The following is a 16782-nucleotide window of genomic DNA, read 5'->3' as shown; positions in this document are numbered from 1 at the left end:
ATGTCCAGCATCAGAGATGAAATTAATGCCAGAATTCATAAAATCCTATTTATACTGCCATCAGTCACATGGATTTGCACTTTTAGTGAGCATTGTCTTTCCAGTATGTAATACTTAGTAAAACTTTAAAACAAAACAAAACAAAAAAAAAACCTGTATTAGACAGTTGTCCTTCACAAAGTGCTTAGTTATTGGAACATACATTTTTGTGCAAATGCAACTGTTTCTTGTGAGTGTTTTCAAGAAATATATCAAAAATGAGATACAAGGAGGTGAAATTGACTTTAATTGTACTTGCAATTTAGTTGTATAAGGTGGCTAGGCAAACAGAAAAAGAACTCAGGTTTATCTAAGAGAGACATCATGTGGTAGAGATAAAACATTTTCTCCCAAATTCTATGGCAGAAAATAGAAAACCTTAAGAACTCTTTTACAAAGAATGTCCAGAGGAAGTACAGAACAGAATATAAGGCAGATAGCTGTGGAACTGTACCATGGGAAAGGGGCTAGTAGTCAAGGCAAGAAAGGAAAAGACAGCTTGGAATGCTATTGACAAATATCCCACTAAACAAAGAAGAGAAAACGGACATTTACAATCCCTCTGTAGCCACGGTGAGAGCAGATGTTCATGAAGATGCCTCTCTGCTGGTGGCTTGGCCAATTCTAACTTAGCCCTTAACTTCAATCATGGACACCCTCCAACTCAGTCACCACCTGGGCTCTAAGTCGGTATTTTATTCCTCATTAAGCATGGGAGGAAAGGAGATAACTGCTCATTAATACATTGGAATGAAATCCTTTAAAATGTAAGTCTGATCTGAACTAGAAAGCCAGCCATTTGAGTGTCACAAAATGAGCTTAATTGGATCAGCCAGTGTGAGTTTGTCTTAATCCATGCATTCTCCTGATTAAATACTTTCAGTGACCACTTGCTGCTCTATGGCTGGAAAGACACAACCCTCCTTGTCTTGCGGGTAGCTGCAGGAGCTGGCTTCCCTGTCCCTCCTGCCTCATCTTTGTCCTCCCCGTCAAGCTTCCACATCAAGCTTCATCCCTGCACAGGGCTTTGGTCTTGCTTTTTGCTCTGCCCCAAATTCCTTGCCTTTTGCCTTTTTTCCATGACTAGCATCTTCTCCTCTTTGTTGAAATGGCCCCTCAGCAGACAGGCTCTTTCTAATTACCCTACCTACTGTCACTTCCCCAGTTGTTCTCTACCCCAGCCTCCTGAATTTCCACAACAGCACAACTTTTGATCTGTCTTTACTCTGTGTATTGATTTTTCTACTTGTTTATTGCCTGATTCATTCAGTAGAATGAAAACTCCTGATAACAGAGGCACTAGTTATTCCACCCTCCACTGTACCCACAGGCAACATAGCACTCGTTACATAGGAGGTACTCAAAAGATGTTGATCCATGAGTGAAGTTAAATAGTAACTCAATCAATATGTTTCATTTTGACAGTGATTTTAAAAAATTGATATCAACTGTTGGCCAGGATGGACAGGCACCACATTTATGGGATATTGGATTTTTCAGCTGAGATAGGATTGTTGGCTGTGGACACACTTATTTTCATGTATTTGCTCTCTGACAGCCTTTCTCCAATGCAAAATGATTACAGATTATTAAATCCAATGAGGTCCTAGAGTTCCTCTAGTTTTTCTAGGTTTGTGAAGAGAAAGATGTCATGGATATAACCAAAGAAGGAGTGCATAATGTAGGTTCTGAGAGGGAACTTTCATCTGCAGGTGGTACTGAAAGGGAGCAGCGGAGGGGATGCCCTGGAGTTCCTGGGGTACTGCCCTCAGGAGAACGCACTATGGCCCAACCTGACAGTGAGGCAGCACCTGGAGGTGTACGCCGCCGTGAAAGGGCTGAGGAAAGGGGATGCCGACGTTGCCATCACACGGTACACAGAGGAGCCACATCTGTTCTATACCCAAGGGAGGTGGAGGGGAAGGTTGGGAGTGATGACCCTCACAGGAAATTCAGGATGGGAGACTCTGAATGCTGACCCAGGTCACGCTGGGTAGATTTACAACTAGAAACTCCTTTCCTGGATGTCAAAGTGTTAAGTTTCTTTCTCATATTAAATAAGAACATTTAAAAAGGCTGGGCGGAGTGGCTCATGCCTCTAATCCCAGCACTTTGGGAGGCCAAGGCAGGTGGATTGCTTGAGCTCATGAGTTTCAGACCAGCCTAGGCAACTTGGTGAAACCCCATCTCTTAAAAAAAAGAAATACAAAAATTAGCCGGCATGGTGGTGTGCACCTGTGGTCCCAGCTACTTGGGAGACTGAAGTGGGAGTATGGCTTGAGCCAGGAGGCAGAGGCTACAGTGAGCCAAGATTGCACCACTGCACTCCAGCCTGGGGGATAGAGTCAGACCTTGTCCCCAAAAATAATAGTAATAATAAAATTTAAAATTTAAAAAGTAATTATTCATTGTTAAAATGTATAGAAAATACTAAAATTTGGACTGTCATAGAACAACTATTTGGATATAATGACATGTCCTTCTATTTCTTCAAAAGGCAACGTTATCTTTTGTGGAGGAGCAAGTCAGCCAGTAATATCACCCCTCCTTCCCCCATACTGCCCCCAACACCACCACATGTATTTCCAGAACTGCGTTTTTGAGCTCTGCTCCTCTACCCTTGCTTGGGTTATCCTCTTATCTACTTCTGCCTTGTCAAGAAGACTGTACAGCTCTCCTGTTTCCTTCAGGTTAGTGGATGCACTCAAGCTGCAGGACCAGCTGAAGTCTCCTGTGAAGACCTTGTCAGAGGGAATAAAGCGAAAGGTACGGGCAGGGCTTGGTGTTGCTCTGCAAGTGCCATAGATGGGAACCAGATGGGCTCTTCCTCCCGTTGCAGCTGTGCTTTGTCCTGAGCATCCTGGGGAACCCATCAGTGGTACTTCTGGATGAACCGTCGACCGGGATGGACCCCGAGGGGCAGCAGCAAATGTGGTGAGGAACATTACCACGGTCAGGGCCAGCGTGGATGACTTGCATGGAGTTTGTGAACCATTTTTCTTCTGTAAAAATTGTCCTTTAAACTTTTTTGTGGAGGAAAAAAAAAAAAAAACTATCAATGTCACTTGTAAAACCAATACTTTGAAAAAAAAATCTTTCCCTGATAATATTTTATAAACTTTTCTTATTGAAGAAAGAATTACCATTGTTAGGGCCCGTAGGTCTCACTCTTGAGTTTCATAAGTGCTCAGTTGATCTTTTAGGTGCATTTCTGGATCACAATCACATAGTGTTCCGTACTGAGCATGAGAAAAGTAGTTCTCATTAAGGTGTAAAGGTGATTGTCATTGTGTGCGTTTGCTGTGCATTTATTTTCTTCTCACTAGGTCGTGAGATGCTGTTGTTAAATTTTATGTCATTCTGTTCCCCTTCACACAGACTTCTCATAAACAAGCCTCTCTTGCTTAGCGCTTCTTTTTGAATACAACCCTGTAATGAATGTTGTGTTCTGTAAACACCCCTCTTCCAATGCATGATTCCAGTTTAACAGCCCTCACCTAGCTTGCCCTTCCTCATCCTATCTGCCCTACCAACAACCCTCTTTTGCTTAATCTCTTTTTGCTAATTATTCACATGCATGCCAGTTAAAAATTCTTTTCTCTATCTCTTTCTGATTAATTAGAGGATTTCCTAAATTGCAAATCATCTCTTGACATTATAGGCAGGCCATCCGGGCCACCTTTAGAAACACGGAAAGGGGCGCCCTCCTGACCACCCACTACATGGCAGAGGCTGAGGCTGTGTGTGACCGAGTGGCCATCATGGTGTCCGGGAGGTTGAGGTGAGTGCCTGTCCTGGACCCACACTTGAGCCCAAGGTGCGTTGCTGGAAAATGTTGTCTGTGGGCAGGGAGAGATCACTGAAAACAGCTGAAATGACTGTGCCAGGTCTAACAATAGGGACCTTGAGACAATGCTAGCAGCAAATCAAGGTTCTCAAACATTATACTGAATGTTTTTTTTTTCTCCTTTCTCATATGACCTCATCCTCCTCCTACCTCCAGATGTATCGGTTCCATCCAACACCTGAAAAGCAAATTTGGCAAAGATTACCTGCTGGAGATGAAGGTGAAGAACCTGGCACAAGTGGAGCCCCTCCACGCGGAGATCCTGAGGCTTTTCCCCCAGGCTGCTCGACAGGAAAGGTAAACGTGGTTGTTGTTTTGGAGATGGTACCAAATGTTCAATGTTACTTGTCAGTTACGTTGACTCATAGTCATTCAAAAGGAAAACCTAAAAGAAAGGGATTATTTGTTGGATTCTGCAGGAAGTAAACCAGAGAAGAGACAGCAGACGTAAGAGCTGATATAGCAAGTGTCATGGTCCCACTATGTGCCAGGGACTGTCCTGGTATTGTGTTATCTTATCCAAAACTTACAGAGATTTTTCAGTGTAGACATAACTATTCCAGCAAAAAGTGAGTGGACTTCAAAAAAGGGTTGTGAGGGACCTTTACAGGGACCTTTGTAATTGAAATTGATTACCATCTTTATTAAGAGGAAATGAACCGAGAGACAGGTTAGGTCACATAAGGAGTTAACAAGTGGCAGAACCAAGAGGTAAACCTAATTATTTTATTTCAAATCAATTAACATTTCCAATTTTATGTAAATTCTGGTAACAGCACCATCCCGATGTATTTATTTTCATAGACAGAAAAAAATTAAAGAGTAGCCTTAGGATCATTTTTAACACCTAGAATTTATAGCAGATGATAGATAATTTAGGAGTTAGGTGAGAAAAATAACAACAAGGAGAAATAAGTCATAATAATAACAATATGGGAAAATATATTTCTACAGTGTAATATAAATGGAAAAGCAATGCTATAATTCAATGTCCAGCTCTTGGCTGTATAGAAATACATCATGAAGCCACAAGGAATAAGCAAAATAGGTGAGAATGATGCACCATAAACATTTGTAGTGATGTCTTATGAAATGAAATGTACATCTTCCTAATTTTCAAATGATGAAAAGACAAACATTTATCCGAGAAACAAAATATTAAAAATTGTTGTTGCCTACATTTTTGGTGTTGAATTCCTGCTCTTCTAACCAGAGGCTCAATTACATTATCCTATATTAGGTAGGCAATTTGAGTAGGATGGAGGAGAAGGAGAGATATTTGACTTGTGGGAAATATATCTAGATTTCCACCCTATTTGAGGAACTTTAAGAAACTATGCAGTATAAGTTCCTCGTTGAAGGCTGAAGTTGAAGATCAAGTATTCAGTTAGAAAATAAGGTGGAAGGTGACTTCTGCAAATCTTGAAATATCATCTGGACAGTCCCTACTCACTTCCATCCAAGGGGCCAACAACACTAAACTGTCTGAGTATTACACTCCCTTCCCCCAGTTCTCCTTGTGAACTGCTTCCTTTTGATTAATATCGACTCACCTTACCCTTTTTTCCTACACCAAACTGACTCTCATTTATAGAAATAACAACCCATATACAAAGCTACACAAATCAAAACAATATGGCACTCTATTCTGTTCCATTGATCTTTCCTCTCAGGTACTCCTCTCTGATGGTTTATAAGTTGCCAGTGGAAGATGTGAGACCTTTAGCCCAAGCTTTCTTCAAATTAGAGAAGGGTAAGAAATATGACTTTGAAATAAGACCCTGGAAAGAAGATAATTTCGAATTGTAAAATAATCATCTTTATGACAAAAATGAAATGTGACAAAATGCACTAAATTTTAAAGTTACAGTCTCAAATTGAATTTTAGTAAGACCAAAATCAAGGAACTAGAGGGATTCTCTGTGGCTGTGCCAGGAGATAATGAGAGTGATTGTTTTCACTTGCTTTGTGGGGTTTTGTCATATATTTTTCACATATATTGGTACAACCTAAGTCAAAACTCATTTATATATGCATTTAAGAAAATTTTTCTTCGAAATGTCTATGCATATATATGTAAAATTAAATTTTCATGGACCAGCATATTATTTTACTGTCTTAGGCTGTATATTAAGAAACTGACTCCTGTCTGGTCGTTGAAACAATCTCCTCGCATCTGTCACATTTTAAAACTAACTGCCGGCCGGGCGCGGTGGCTCAAGCCTGTAATCCCAGCACTTTGGGAGGCCGAGGCGGGTGGATCACGAGGTCAGGAGATCGAGACCATCCTGGCTAACATGGTGAAACCCCGTCTCTACTAAAAATACAAAAAACTAGCCAGGCGTGGTGGCGGGCGCCTGTAGTCCCAGCTACTCGGAGGCTGAGGCGGGAGAATGGCGTGAACCCGGGAGGTGGAGCTTGCAGTGAGCCGAGATCGCGCCACCGCACTCCAGCCTGGGTGACAGAGCGAGACTCCGTCTCAAAAAAACAAAACAAAACAAAAAAAAAAAACAAAAAAAAACTAACTGCCCTGCATCTGTCATCACAGGCTCATGTTTTCCTTGCAATTTTAGCTCATTAACTCTGCTACTCTGAACTGTGCTAGTCAGAACCCCCTTGTTATGCTATTTTCATTGTCACTGCTCAGTGATATATCTTTGCTTGCTTATCCCCTGCCCTAAGGAAGAGATTCAGGTCTTCTAGTTCTAGAGGAATTGTCTAACTTCCTAGAGCATCAGGAATGGTCTGATTCTCTCCTTGAGAGCATCTGTGGTCACAGTAATGCATCTTCTTTTCATGCTCTGATGGATCTGAGCAATCCAACTTTCTGGGCCATGTGGTCATTCACAGCACTCTCCAGGTTGGCAACAAGCCCAGTACTGACCTGAAACTTATGGTGGCATATTTCCAATCTGCCGAGCTCCTATTAGAGCCCTAACTGCCTCTCCCAGTCTATTTTGGTCAATAAGAACAGTTTCTAACCCAATCAGGGGAAGCTGCAATGGTTTTTGGATAGCGGTCCGTGAAGATACCTGCTCTCTAAAACAGCTCACAAATCCTCCTCTATAACCTTCTGATGCAAGCCTTTTCAAAATGTGCCTGGCTTCCACCTCTTTCTGTGTTGAATGTGCAAAACCCACTGGCTCATAGGCAGGAAAGAAAGCTTACTCAGTACCATTTTATCCTTTAAATACAGTTCACAAAAACTGCACCACATACAAGCATAGTCCAAGCACTTTTTTTCCCAAACCTAAATAAATGCATTGGTGTATTCTTAACTGAATGATGTACTTAAGACATGAATGAATATTACCTTAACCTATTTATTGAAGATTTTAAAAATACATATCCTTTGCACTATATGCTGGTGTATGAGACCTCTAGATATGAAATATGTGAACTAATACATGTTCATCCCTATGCAGTTAAACAGAGCTTTGACCTAGAGGAGTACAGCCTCTCACAGTCTACCCTGGAGCAGGTGGGTCACTCTTAGTGATTCTGTATCATCCATGGTATATGTGTATAATATATTCACTTGGAGCTGCAAAGACAGTATGGCATTATTCTCCTCTCTTTATTTCTTCCCTCCCTTTCAGGTTTTCCTGGAGCTCTCCAAGGAGCAGGAGCTGGGTGATTTTGAGGAGGATTTTGATTCCTCGGTGAAGTGGAAGCTCCTCCCCAAGGAAGAGCCTTAAAACCCCAAATTCTGTGTTCCTGTTTAAACCCATGGTGTTCTTTTTTAATACATTTATTTTTATAGCATCAATGTTCTATTTTTAGAAACTATATTATAAGTACAGAAATGGTTCTTCGTGTGGTGGAAGGAGATATGGGTGATGGGTAAGTGCCGTGTCAGTGTGGACAGAGGCATTTGACTAAGCCAACCTCCTCTCACAGCCTCTGTATCTCTGCAGGCCACCCTGGTTCCATTTTTCTGTTTCATACCGAATAAACAAATTTACTTTTATATGATGGTATAAGTTTGTAGATATGCTAAACAAATTTTGTTTAAATTTTTTAAATAAAAATCTTTAAACATTTTTTTTTCTAACCTAGACAGAAATTCATGCGTTTACTCTTCTGGGTGTTTGATACTTTGTAAAGTTGATATTTTCCTAAGAATTTAACATGTCATACTTTTTGAAATAGATTTAAGTGTGTTTCTTATTGCTAAAAATACTAAATGTCGTGGGTCATAGTATCGGATATCAATATAGTTGATAACATTTCCACAGCTAACACCAGATGTAGGCATAAACTGAAAACCAAAAACCTACTATTTCAAATATATTGTACTTTTTTTATTTCTGTAAGCCAACTGTGTGCCATTTTCATTGGACTTTTAAATATAGATGTCTATATTGTAACTGATCTTTTGTGGATATGTGTCACTTGGTTTCAGAAAGTTCATAAATGTAGCAACAGGTCACATGACTGAGTAGGTATAAAATGTGAAATAAACCTCATATATGTAGTTTTGAAATATGTTTTCTATTTCATGTGTCTTTTTCTTAACTCGGTGGCCTCCTACTTACAAATTTCATTAAAAATAATTTCTAATATAAGCATAATTACTGGACTTTAAGACCCATAATAGAATTTTTTGCTATACTATTTAAGCTAACGTTTGGGATATTAGCCTAATTATTACCCTTGTTTACCAAGTATAACAATGAAACACCAACTCTACATACTTCCTGGTACTGCACTCCTTCACGTTTACAGCCATAAAACCAGACAGTTAACATAGAAAAGAATACTCACATTTCTATTTGCTTGGGCTTAACTTTGTCTGTCTAATTCAACTTTTGTGTTATACAGAAATATGCTGGGATTTGGAATACCAAGAAATATAAGTCTTATTTTTTATATATACATTTGGAGTAAATCCTACAACCCTGTCAAGCCTTAATGTACTCCATTGCTGCTAGTTGGGGTGGATTTCAGGAATTAAACCCTTCTTATTTTTAGATATGCAAATCTGTGTTCAAAGGGACAAGTAACTTAACCAAGATTACTCAACTGGTCATTAGCCCATCCAGCATTCAACAACGTCTGATACCAAAGCCCATGTTTTTCCCACTACCTCAAGCTGACTCAAGCACTTACTGATAGCTTAATTCAGAAGGCAGTGGACATAGAAAACCCGGAAGCTTCTTGATGTGCTTACGATTCAATCAGAAGTGAAATTACATATACTTGGTAGAAAGCAAAAATATAACAATATTATATAATCAAATGTTACATGGCATGCTATCAACAAAGGTGCTGTCTACAAAAATTAAGATCCATTTTGAACTAAGGTTATCTAATGAAGATTCTTATGAGTGAAAAGGAATTTAAGCTTGATTTTAAAGAAAACATTGAGTTCATAAGGGGAAAAAAAATAATAACATTCTGAGTAAGAAAAACTGAAGAGCATCAATATATAGGGTAATTCACCATTGATAGTTAGGATTGCTTACTCTAGTTGTATTACTAAGCTAAAGAAGAAGACATGGTTTTTATGTTAGTGGAGTTTTCATCCAGAGTATGAAAAAATGTTGAAATTAATATTATAATGACATGTATTTCTTGAGCAAAGAAGTTTATTCCTTTGTTGAGTCACTCCTGGAAAAGGCACGTAATTAAATACTTAAAATAACAACAATATATTTTGGCTAACAGTCTCTCTCAAATAAGGTGAGTGACTCTGGAGATCCTTGGACTAAAAAATAATTTCTCTGTGCTTTATGTTGCCCCCCATGTATAGCTTCAAATTGCTGTCTTGAACGTACATGAAAAATCCATGATCACCTTTATTCTCCATAGTCTTCATAATATTGGTTCTCAAAATAAAGTTCCTGTGCCAATATCATCACCATATATGAGAACTTGCTAAAAATGCAAAACCCAGAGGTTCACACAGAATTACTGAATTAGTAACTCTGGAGATGGTACTCAGCAATCTGTATTTAACAAGCCCTCCAGGTAATGCTAATGCATGCTAAATTTGAGAACCACTAGATTATAGCCCATGGCTGCTTTTGTGAATATCAAGTAAAAATACAGTACTCTATAATCAATACAACCTTCTTAAAATTGTTAAGAATGACTATTCTTATTGATGGCAAAGTACCTTGAGAGAAGATTAAGAGTAATGGCTGCTCAGTATCATTAAAAATACCTATAAAGCAATTATTGAAAATGGGAGCTATGTAGGTATGCAATATGTGCTAAATGAAAGGTGATGATATTTTTGTAGACATGAATTGTAGCCATTTATTCCTTCCATTTTTAACATTCACAAGAGTTCATCATTGGGTTTTAGGGGATGAGTATTTTTATTACAGTGTAATTTATATACAATAAAAGTCAGCAATTTTAAATGCATGATTTGATGAGTTTTGACAAACACAGATACATATATTTTTGACAAATATATGCATTTGACAAATATATGCATTTGTCAAAATTCATCAAATTGTGTGTGTGTGTATATATATATAATTTATATGTATATCATCCAATGCCTCAATTGTGGTATACGACTTTGCCATTTGCAACAAAAGTTCTCTCAAACCCTTTGCTGATAATTTCCTCCTCTCACCATTGTTTGCATTATTTAATTTTTATGTAAGTAGACCTCACTAGGCATCTCAGAGTGCAAATACTGGGTGTTAACTATGCGTATCTATATAGATGCACTTTTTAAAATGTGTGTTTCGCTGTTGCTGTTTTAGTGTTCTGTAAATGTCAATTGGGATAAAGTCATTGACAGCATCATTTAGACTTTCTCTTTTTAGATCTGATTATTCTGTCAGCTACTTAGAGAGTGTGTTAAAGTCTCCATCCACGTTTGTGGATTTATCTGCTTATCCTTATTTTCTGTCATAGATTTTGTTTCACATATTTTCACCATGTTATTAGGCAAATACACATTTAAAATTGTTATATCTTCCTACTGCATAGACCCTTCTATCATTTGTAGTGTCCCTCCTTATCTTCAAGTCTCTTTTTAATATTAACATAGTTACTGCAGCTTTCTCCTGGCTATCTTGTTCATGGTATATCTTTTTCCATGTGTTTACCTTCAGTCTATTTGTGTCTTTGTGGTTCAAATATATCTCTTGTACACAGCATATACTTGGTTCTTGCTTTCATATCAAGTATGAGGCTTTATCTTCTGATCAGAATGTTACGTTCATTTACATTTAATGTAGTTATTGATAGGATGGTATCATTTAATATTTGTGTCTCTTTTCTTTTTTCAGATATTGTAGTTATTACTATTGCCTTGTTTTTTTCCTATCTTGCCTTTTACTAGCATTCAATTTTAATTTTTCTATTGGCTTTCTAGCAGCTTCTCTTTGCATACATTTTAGTGGTTGCTCTGGGAATTACAACACATATTAAACTTATGGTAATCTATACAGAGTTGATACTGACTTTCTTCTTGCATAATAAAGAACTTCTGCAATAGTATATTTCAATTTATTCCCTTCCTTGCACCACATTTTGTTGTATATCTCAACTATGTACATTATAAAAAACCATCAAAATCATGTTATATGTTTTGCTTTAAAAAACCATATTATATCAACAAAATTAAGAAAACAAAGAAAATATATGCATCATTTATTTTATCTGCTTATATTTTTACAAAGCCTGGTGTTCTTTGTTTCTTCCTAAAGATCTGAAATGCCATCTAGTCTCATTCACCTTCAGATGAAATAACGTCCTTTAAGTTTTTGTTTTGTTTTATGGCAGGTCTATTGGCAATAAATTATAATTTCAGTTTCCATTTATCTGAAAATGTATTTTTTTCCACTTTCACATTTGAATAGTAGGTAGGATGGATATCAAATATCTGATTCACAGTTTCTTTTCTTTCTTTCAGCACTTTGAATATGTTATCCCAGAGTCATAAATCCTTCTTATGTACTGATAAGATGTATACCTGTTTCCAAAGAGCTAAACTTTTACTGGTTTAATTCTAATACCACTATCTTGAGTAGTATGAAGATCATACAGACAGTGAATCTTAAAATACCATAATTGTGTGTGTGTGTGTGTGTGTGTGTGTGTGTGTGTGTGGTGTGTTAAACTAGCATTTAACACTGGTGTGTATTTGAATCTGTCAAATTTTGAAATTTGCATTCAGACTATTCTTTTTAAAAATAAGACCACAGTTTCTACTGTATCTTGAGGTTATTTAGGATCAATAGTAGTAAAATTAGGTCATCGCCATAGACATTCTCTAAGAGACAGAACCAAGTGGGTTCTCTCTCAAGCCTGAAGTTCATGAAGTTTCCATTAGCCCATTTTGCTTCCAAGCATTTATTAAACACTTTTTGGGGAACTCAATATGAATTGGATGTGTAGTTCTGCTTTGTGAAATGTTTATAATCAAATTAGGAAGAGAAAATGTAAACACTTGGGAAGATTAAAGAATATTTATAAGTACACAATTAGAGCTAGTTTGCTGGTTTAATCAATCTTCTACCAAAATATAAACAAAGAAAACACCGCATCATGATTAAGGCAGTAAAAAGTGGTGGAAAGCAGAAACACTTCTTAGAATAATCCTCTAAAAGTACAAGATACATGATTATCTACATGTGTGAAATATAATTAAGCAAGATTTTCTGAGTCAGGGAGATGATTGTCTGAGTTTTCTCTGCCAGTTTTGTGCACACCCTTTCTTCTGGGAAACAATAGATGACTAAAATTCACTTTCTTCTTGCAGTAAATGCTGCTGAATGGCACAGTGATTAAGATCTTAACCTAAATTTAATCTGGGATCTGCCGTTTATCATCTACACAGACTTTGTTTCATCACCCAGAAAATGGAGATATCAGTACCCACTTCAGAGGGTGACCATAGCAACCAAGAATGACAAAAGCAATACCAGCACCAAGCAGCTCCCTGGCTGTTCCCAGAACTCCAAGTTCTCTCACATCCTGGATGGTTCCCTTCCTGCTCCTATTCCCTCAATTCTTCAGTGACACATCAAAATGCACCTGTTTTTTCTTCTTCTTTTTTTTACTTCATTTCCCAACGGCCAACTGAGATATCTGCAAATAATGTGCTAAACAAATTTATTTCAATAGAATAATTCATGCTGTCATCCAAAGAAACAGTATAAACTAGCTCAATCTTTGTTATCTGAAGGTATTTGGGAGGTCAGTGGGAGAGACATCCCAGGGCAGGCAGAGTTTCAGCACCAAAAAGGATTTTTATTTAGCCTAGGGATCCAACCAGCATTGATACCACAGACAAACACATTTTTGGAAAAATGAGACTAACAACTGTGTCAAATGAGCTGATGTTTTGTACCTGCTCTTTTGCAAGGAAAAGCCTGCCCAACTTTTCATGTGGCTTTATGTGAGCCCAAGGTCTGGTGCTGATGTCACCTGATATATCTGCAAAGGAAATCCACTATTACAAACCTAGAACCACACAGAGCATGGTGAACCGTAAAAAGTTGATGACTGACTGGCAGATTTCATTTCAGAGGCCAGTGAGCAAACCTGGAACTGAAAGCATTATATTACCCCCAGTATGCCACAACTAGTTATATTTATAGGCCACAAAAGGCAGTAAACATATTGCTGCATGAAAGGTAATTCCTTTTGCTTCTTATGGCCAGTCTTATGCCACCCTTCTTTTTCTTCTCATTTTCCATAAAATTAGTTTAACTTCTCTTTGTTTTCTTTTTACTCTGGTTGTGTAGATACTATACCAAATTGTATTTGAAAGATACATGCAATTAAAATTAATTTATTGGCATGATGGAAACAATTCTGATGCCTAATGAACCAATTCTTCACTTTTTTTTTTTTTTAGATGGAGTTTTGCTCTTGTAGCCCAGGCTGGAGTGCAATGGCGCAATCTTGGTTTACCGCAACCTCCGCCTCCCAGATTCAAGTGATTCTCCTGCCTCAGCCTCCTGAATAGCTGGGATTATAGGCATGCGCCACTAGGCCCAGCTAATTTTTTTGCATTTTTAGTAGAGACAGGGTTTCTCCACGTTGGTCAGGCTGGTCTCGAACTCCTGACCTCAGGTGATCCACCCACCTTGACCTTCCAAACTTCTAAGATTACAAGCACTAGCTACCACATCCAGCCAACTCTTCACTTTTCAACCAGGTAAACTAGGGTCAAGGAAACATGGTTTACGTCTCTCTGTCCTGGGCTCCTGCTTATTCCAGTTTCTGTGCTTTAAATTGCTTTTCTGTTTTCATGTTTCTTACCTCTCCTTCTCTCTAGGCCTATGCAAATTTCAACAAAGTCTTTTAAAGACTTCATTGAATTAAAACTATAAGGGAGGATTTTTCTTGCAATTAAAAAAATATGTACAATTGTCTAAGATCTCAGAGAGGACAAGAAATACATTGAACAAGAGATGCTAAAGAGAACAGGGGTGATATGCAATGTCTTTAAATGGTGGGAACTGAGTGCCTCAAGATACATCCTTTTTCTTCTTCAATAAGAAGACCATTTCCAGCTGTGAAAGGAGTGAGGGAAGAAAGTAAACCATCACCACCACACAGTAGAGGGCAAATAGCAATATTTTGAAAGATGAGAGGCTTAACATTCTTTTTATAAATTCCAGAATGTCCTTACTCTTTTTTTGATATTTTAAAATTTGAGTCCTGATCCTTCTCCTCCCAACTAAGAAAAATATAGATGAGACCTACAGGCAGACCTCGAAGACATTGTAGGTTTCATCCCAGACCACTGCAATAAAGTTAATATCAAAATAAAGCAGGTCACACAATTTCTTTGGTTTCCCAGTGCATGTGAAAGTTATGTTCACACTCTAGTTTATTGAGTGTGCAATAGCATTATGTGCAAAAAATGCACATATCCTAATGAAAAAGTACTTTATTGCTAAACAGAAAATGCTAATAATCATCTGATCCTTTAGCAAATCATAATCTTTTTGCTGGTAGAAGGTCTTGCCTCAATATTTATGGCTATGACTGATCAGGGTGATGATTGCTGAAGATTGGGGTAACTGTTGCAGTTTCTTAAAATAACAACAACGAAATTTGCTGCATCAATTGACTCTTCCTTTGACAGAGATTTCTCTGTCTCATACAATACTGTTTGATATCATTTTACCCACAGTAGAACTTCTTTCAAAATTGGACTCAATCATCTCCAACCCTGCTGTTGTTTTATCAATTACATTTATGTAATATTCTAAATCTTTGTGTCACTTCAACTACATTCACAGTATCCTCATCGGGAGTAAATTCCACTTCAAGAAACCACTTCTTCGTCATCTATAAGAAGCAACTCCTTGTCCATTCAAGTTTTATCATGAGATTGCAGCAATTCAGTCACATCTTCAGGCTTCACTTCTAGTTCTAGTTCTCTTACTATTTTCATCACATCTGCAGTAACTTCCTCCACCAAAGTCTTGGACCCCCTCAAAGTCATCCATGACAGTTGGAATCAACTTCTTCTAAACTCCTGATAATGTTGATATTTTGACCTCCTCCCATGAATCACAAATATTATTAATGTAATTAGTAAATGTAATTAATCTAGAATGATGGATCCTTTCCAGAAGGTTTTCATTTACTTTGCCAAGCTCCTTCAGAAAAAAAATTATCTATGGCAGCTATAGCATTATGAAATGTCTTTCTTAACTAATAAGACATAAAAACTGAAATTCTTCTTGATCCATGGGCTGCAGAATAGATGTTGTGTTAGCAGGCATGGAAACAACGTTCATCTCTTTGTATATCTCAAACAGGGCTCTTGACTGACTAAGTGCATTGCCAATGAGCAATGGTATTTTGAAAAGAATCTTTTTTTTCTGAGTAGTAGATCTCAACTGTGGGCTTAAAATATTCAGTGAACCATGCCGTCAACAGATGTTCTCCCATCCAGGCTTTGATGTTCCATTTATGAAGCATAGGAAGAGTAAATTTAGCATCATTCTTGAGGGCCTGAGGATTTTTTTGAATGGTAATTGAGCACTGGCTTCAACTTAAGCTACCAGCGACATTATCACCTAACAAGAGAGTCAGCCTGTCCTTTGAAACTTTGAAGCCAGGTAGTAGCTTTTCTTCTCTAGCTATGGGGAAAGTCCTAGATGGTAGCTTCTTCCAGTAGAAGCCTATTTCATCTATATTGAAAATCTATTGCTTAGTGTAGCTATCTTCATCAATTATCTTAGCTAGATCTTCTAGATAACTTGCTGCAGCTCTTATTTCAGCACTTGCTGCTTCATCTTGCACTTTTATGTTATGGAGATGGCTTCTTTCCTTAAACCTCATGAACCAACCTCTCCTAGCTTCCAATTTTACTTCTGCAGCTTCCTCGCCTGTCTCAGCCTTCACAGAATTGCCGAGAATTAGGGCCTTGCTCTGGATTAGGCTTTGGTTTCAGAGAATGTTGTGGCTGGTTTGTTCTTCTATCCAGACCCCTAAAACTTTCTCCATATTGGTAATAAGGCTGTTTTGCTTACTTATTCATATGTTCAGTGGAGTAGCACTTTCAATTTCCTTCAAGAACTTTTCCTTTGCATTCACAAATTTGCTAACTGTTTGGCACAAGAGGCATAGCTTTCAACCTATCTCAGCTTTCAACATGCCTTCTTCACTAATGTTATGATTAAAGCGAGAAACATGTGACTTTGCCACTAACTTAAACACTTAGACGCCATGTAGGGTTATTATCTGGCCTAATCTCAATATCATTGTGTCTCAGGGAATGGGGAGGTGCAAGGAGAGGGAGAGAGATAGGGAAACAGCCTGTCAGTGGAGCAGTCAGAATACACAAATTTAATCATTAAGTTTGCTGTCTTACATGGGTATGGTCTGTAGTGGCCCAAAACAATTGCAATAGTAACACCAAAGATCACTGTTCACAGGTCATCATAACAGATACAACA

At 37.9% G+C, this 16782-nt stretch overlaps 1 protein-coding gene across 3 annotated transcripts in view; it reads left to right on the top strand.

Annotated features, from left to right (window-relative positions):
* ABCA8 (ATP binding cassette subfamily A member 8) overlaps positions 1-8374 on the top strand; it is a 79108-nt gene extending 70734 nt beyond the window's left edge. For 2 of the 3 annotated variants that reach the window (XM_025362789.1, XM_025362788.1), the window contains 8 exons: positions 1752-1912; positions 2730-2805; positions 2879-2973; positions 3701-3820; positions 4043-4183; positions 5560-5639; positions 7312-7367; positions 7486-8374. In XM_025362789.1, the coding sequence (XP_025218574.1) occupies positions 1752-1912; positions 2730-2805; positions 2879-2973; positions 3701-3820; positions 4043-4183; positions 5560-5639; positions 7312-7367; positions 7486-7584 (828 nt within the window). In that variant the 3' untranslated portion in view covers positions 7585-8374. The remainder of the gene's footprint in view (positions 1-1751; positions 1913-2729; positions 2806-2878; positions 2974-3700; positions 3821-4042; positions 4184-5559; positions 5640-7311; positions 7368-7485) is intronic. The other variant, XM_025362787.1, reaches the window with a different exon arrangement.
* Positions 8375-16782: the final 8408 nt, after the last annotated feature.

This window comes from Theropithecus gelada, chromosome 16 (assembly GCF_003255815.1).
Source record: "Theropithecus gelada isolate Dixy chromosome 16, Tgel_1.0, whole genome shotgun sequence".
NCBI lineage: Eukaryota > Metazoa > Chordata > Mammalia > Primates > Cercopithecidae > Theropithecus > Theropithecus gelada.
This window is presented reverse-complemented; position numbering and strand designations above follow the sequence as displayed.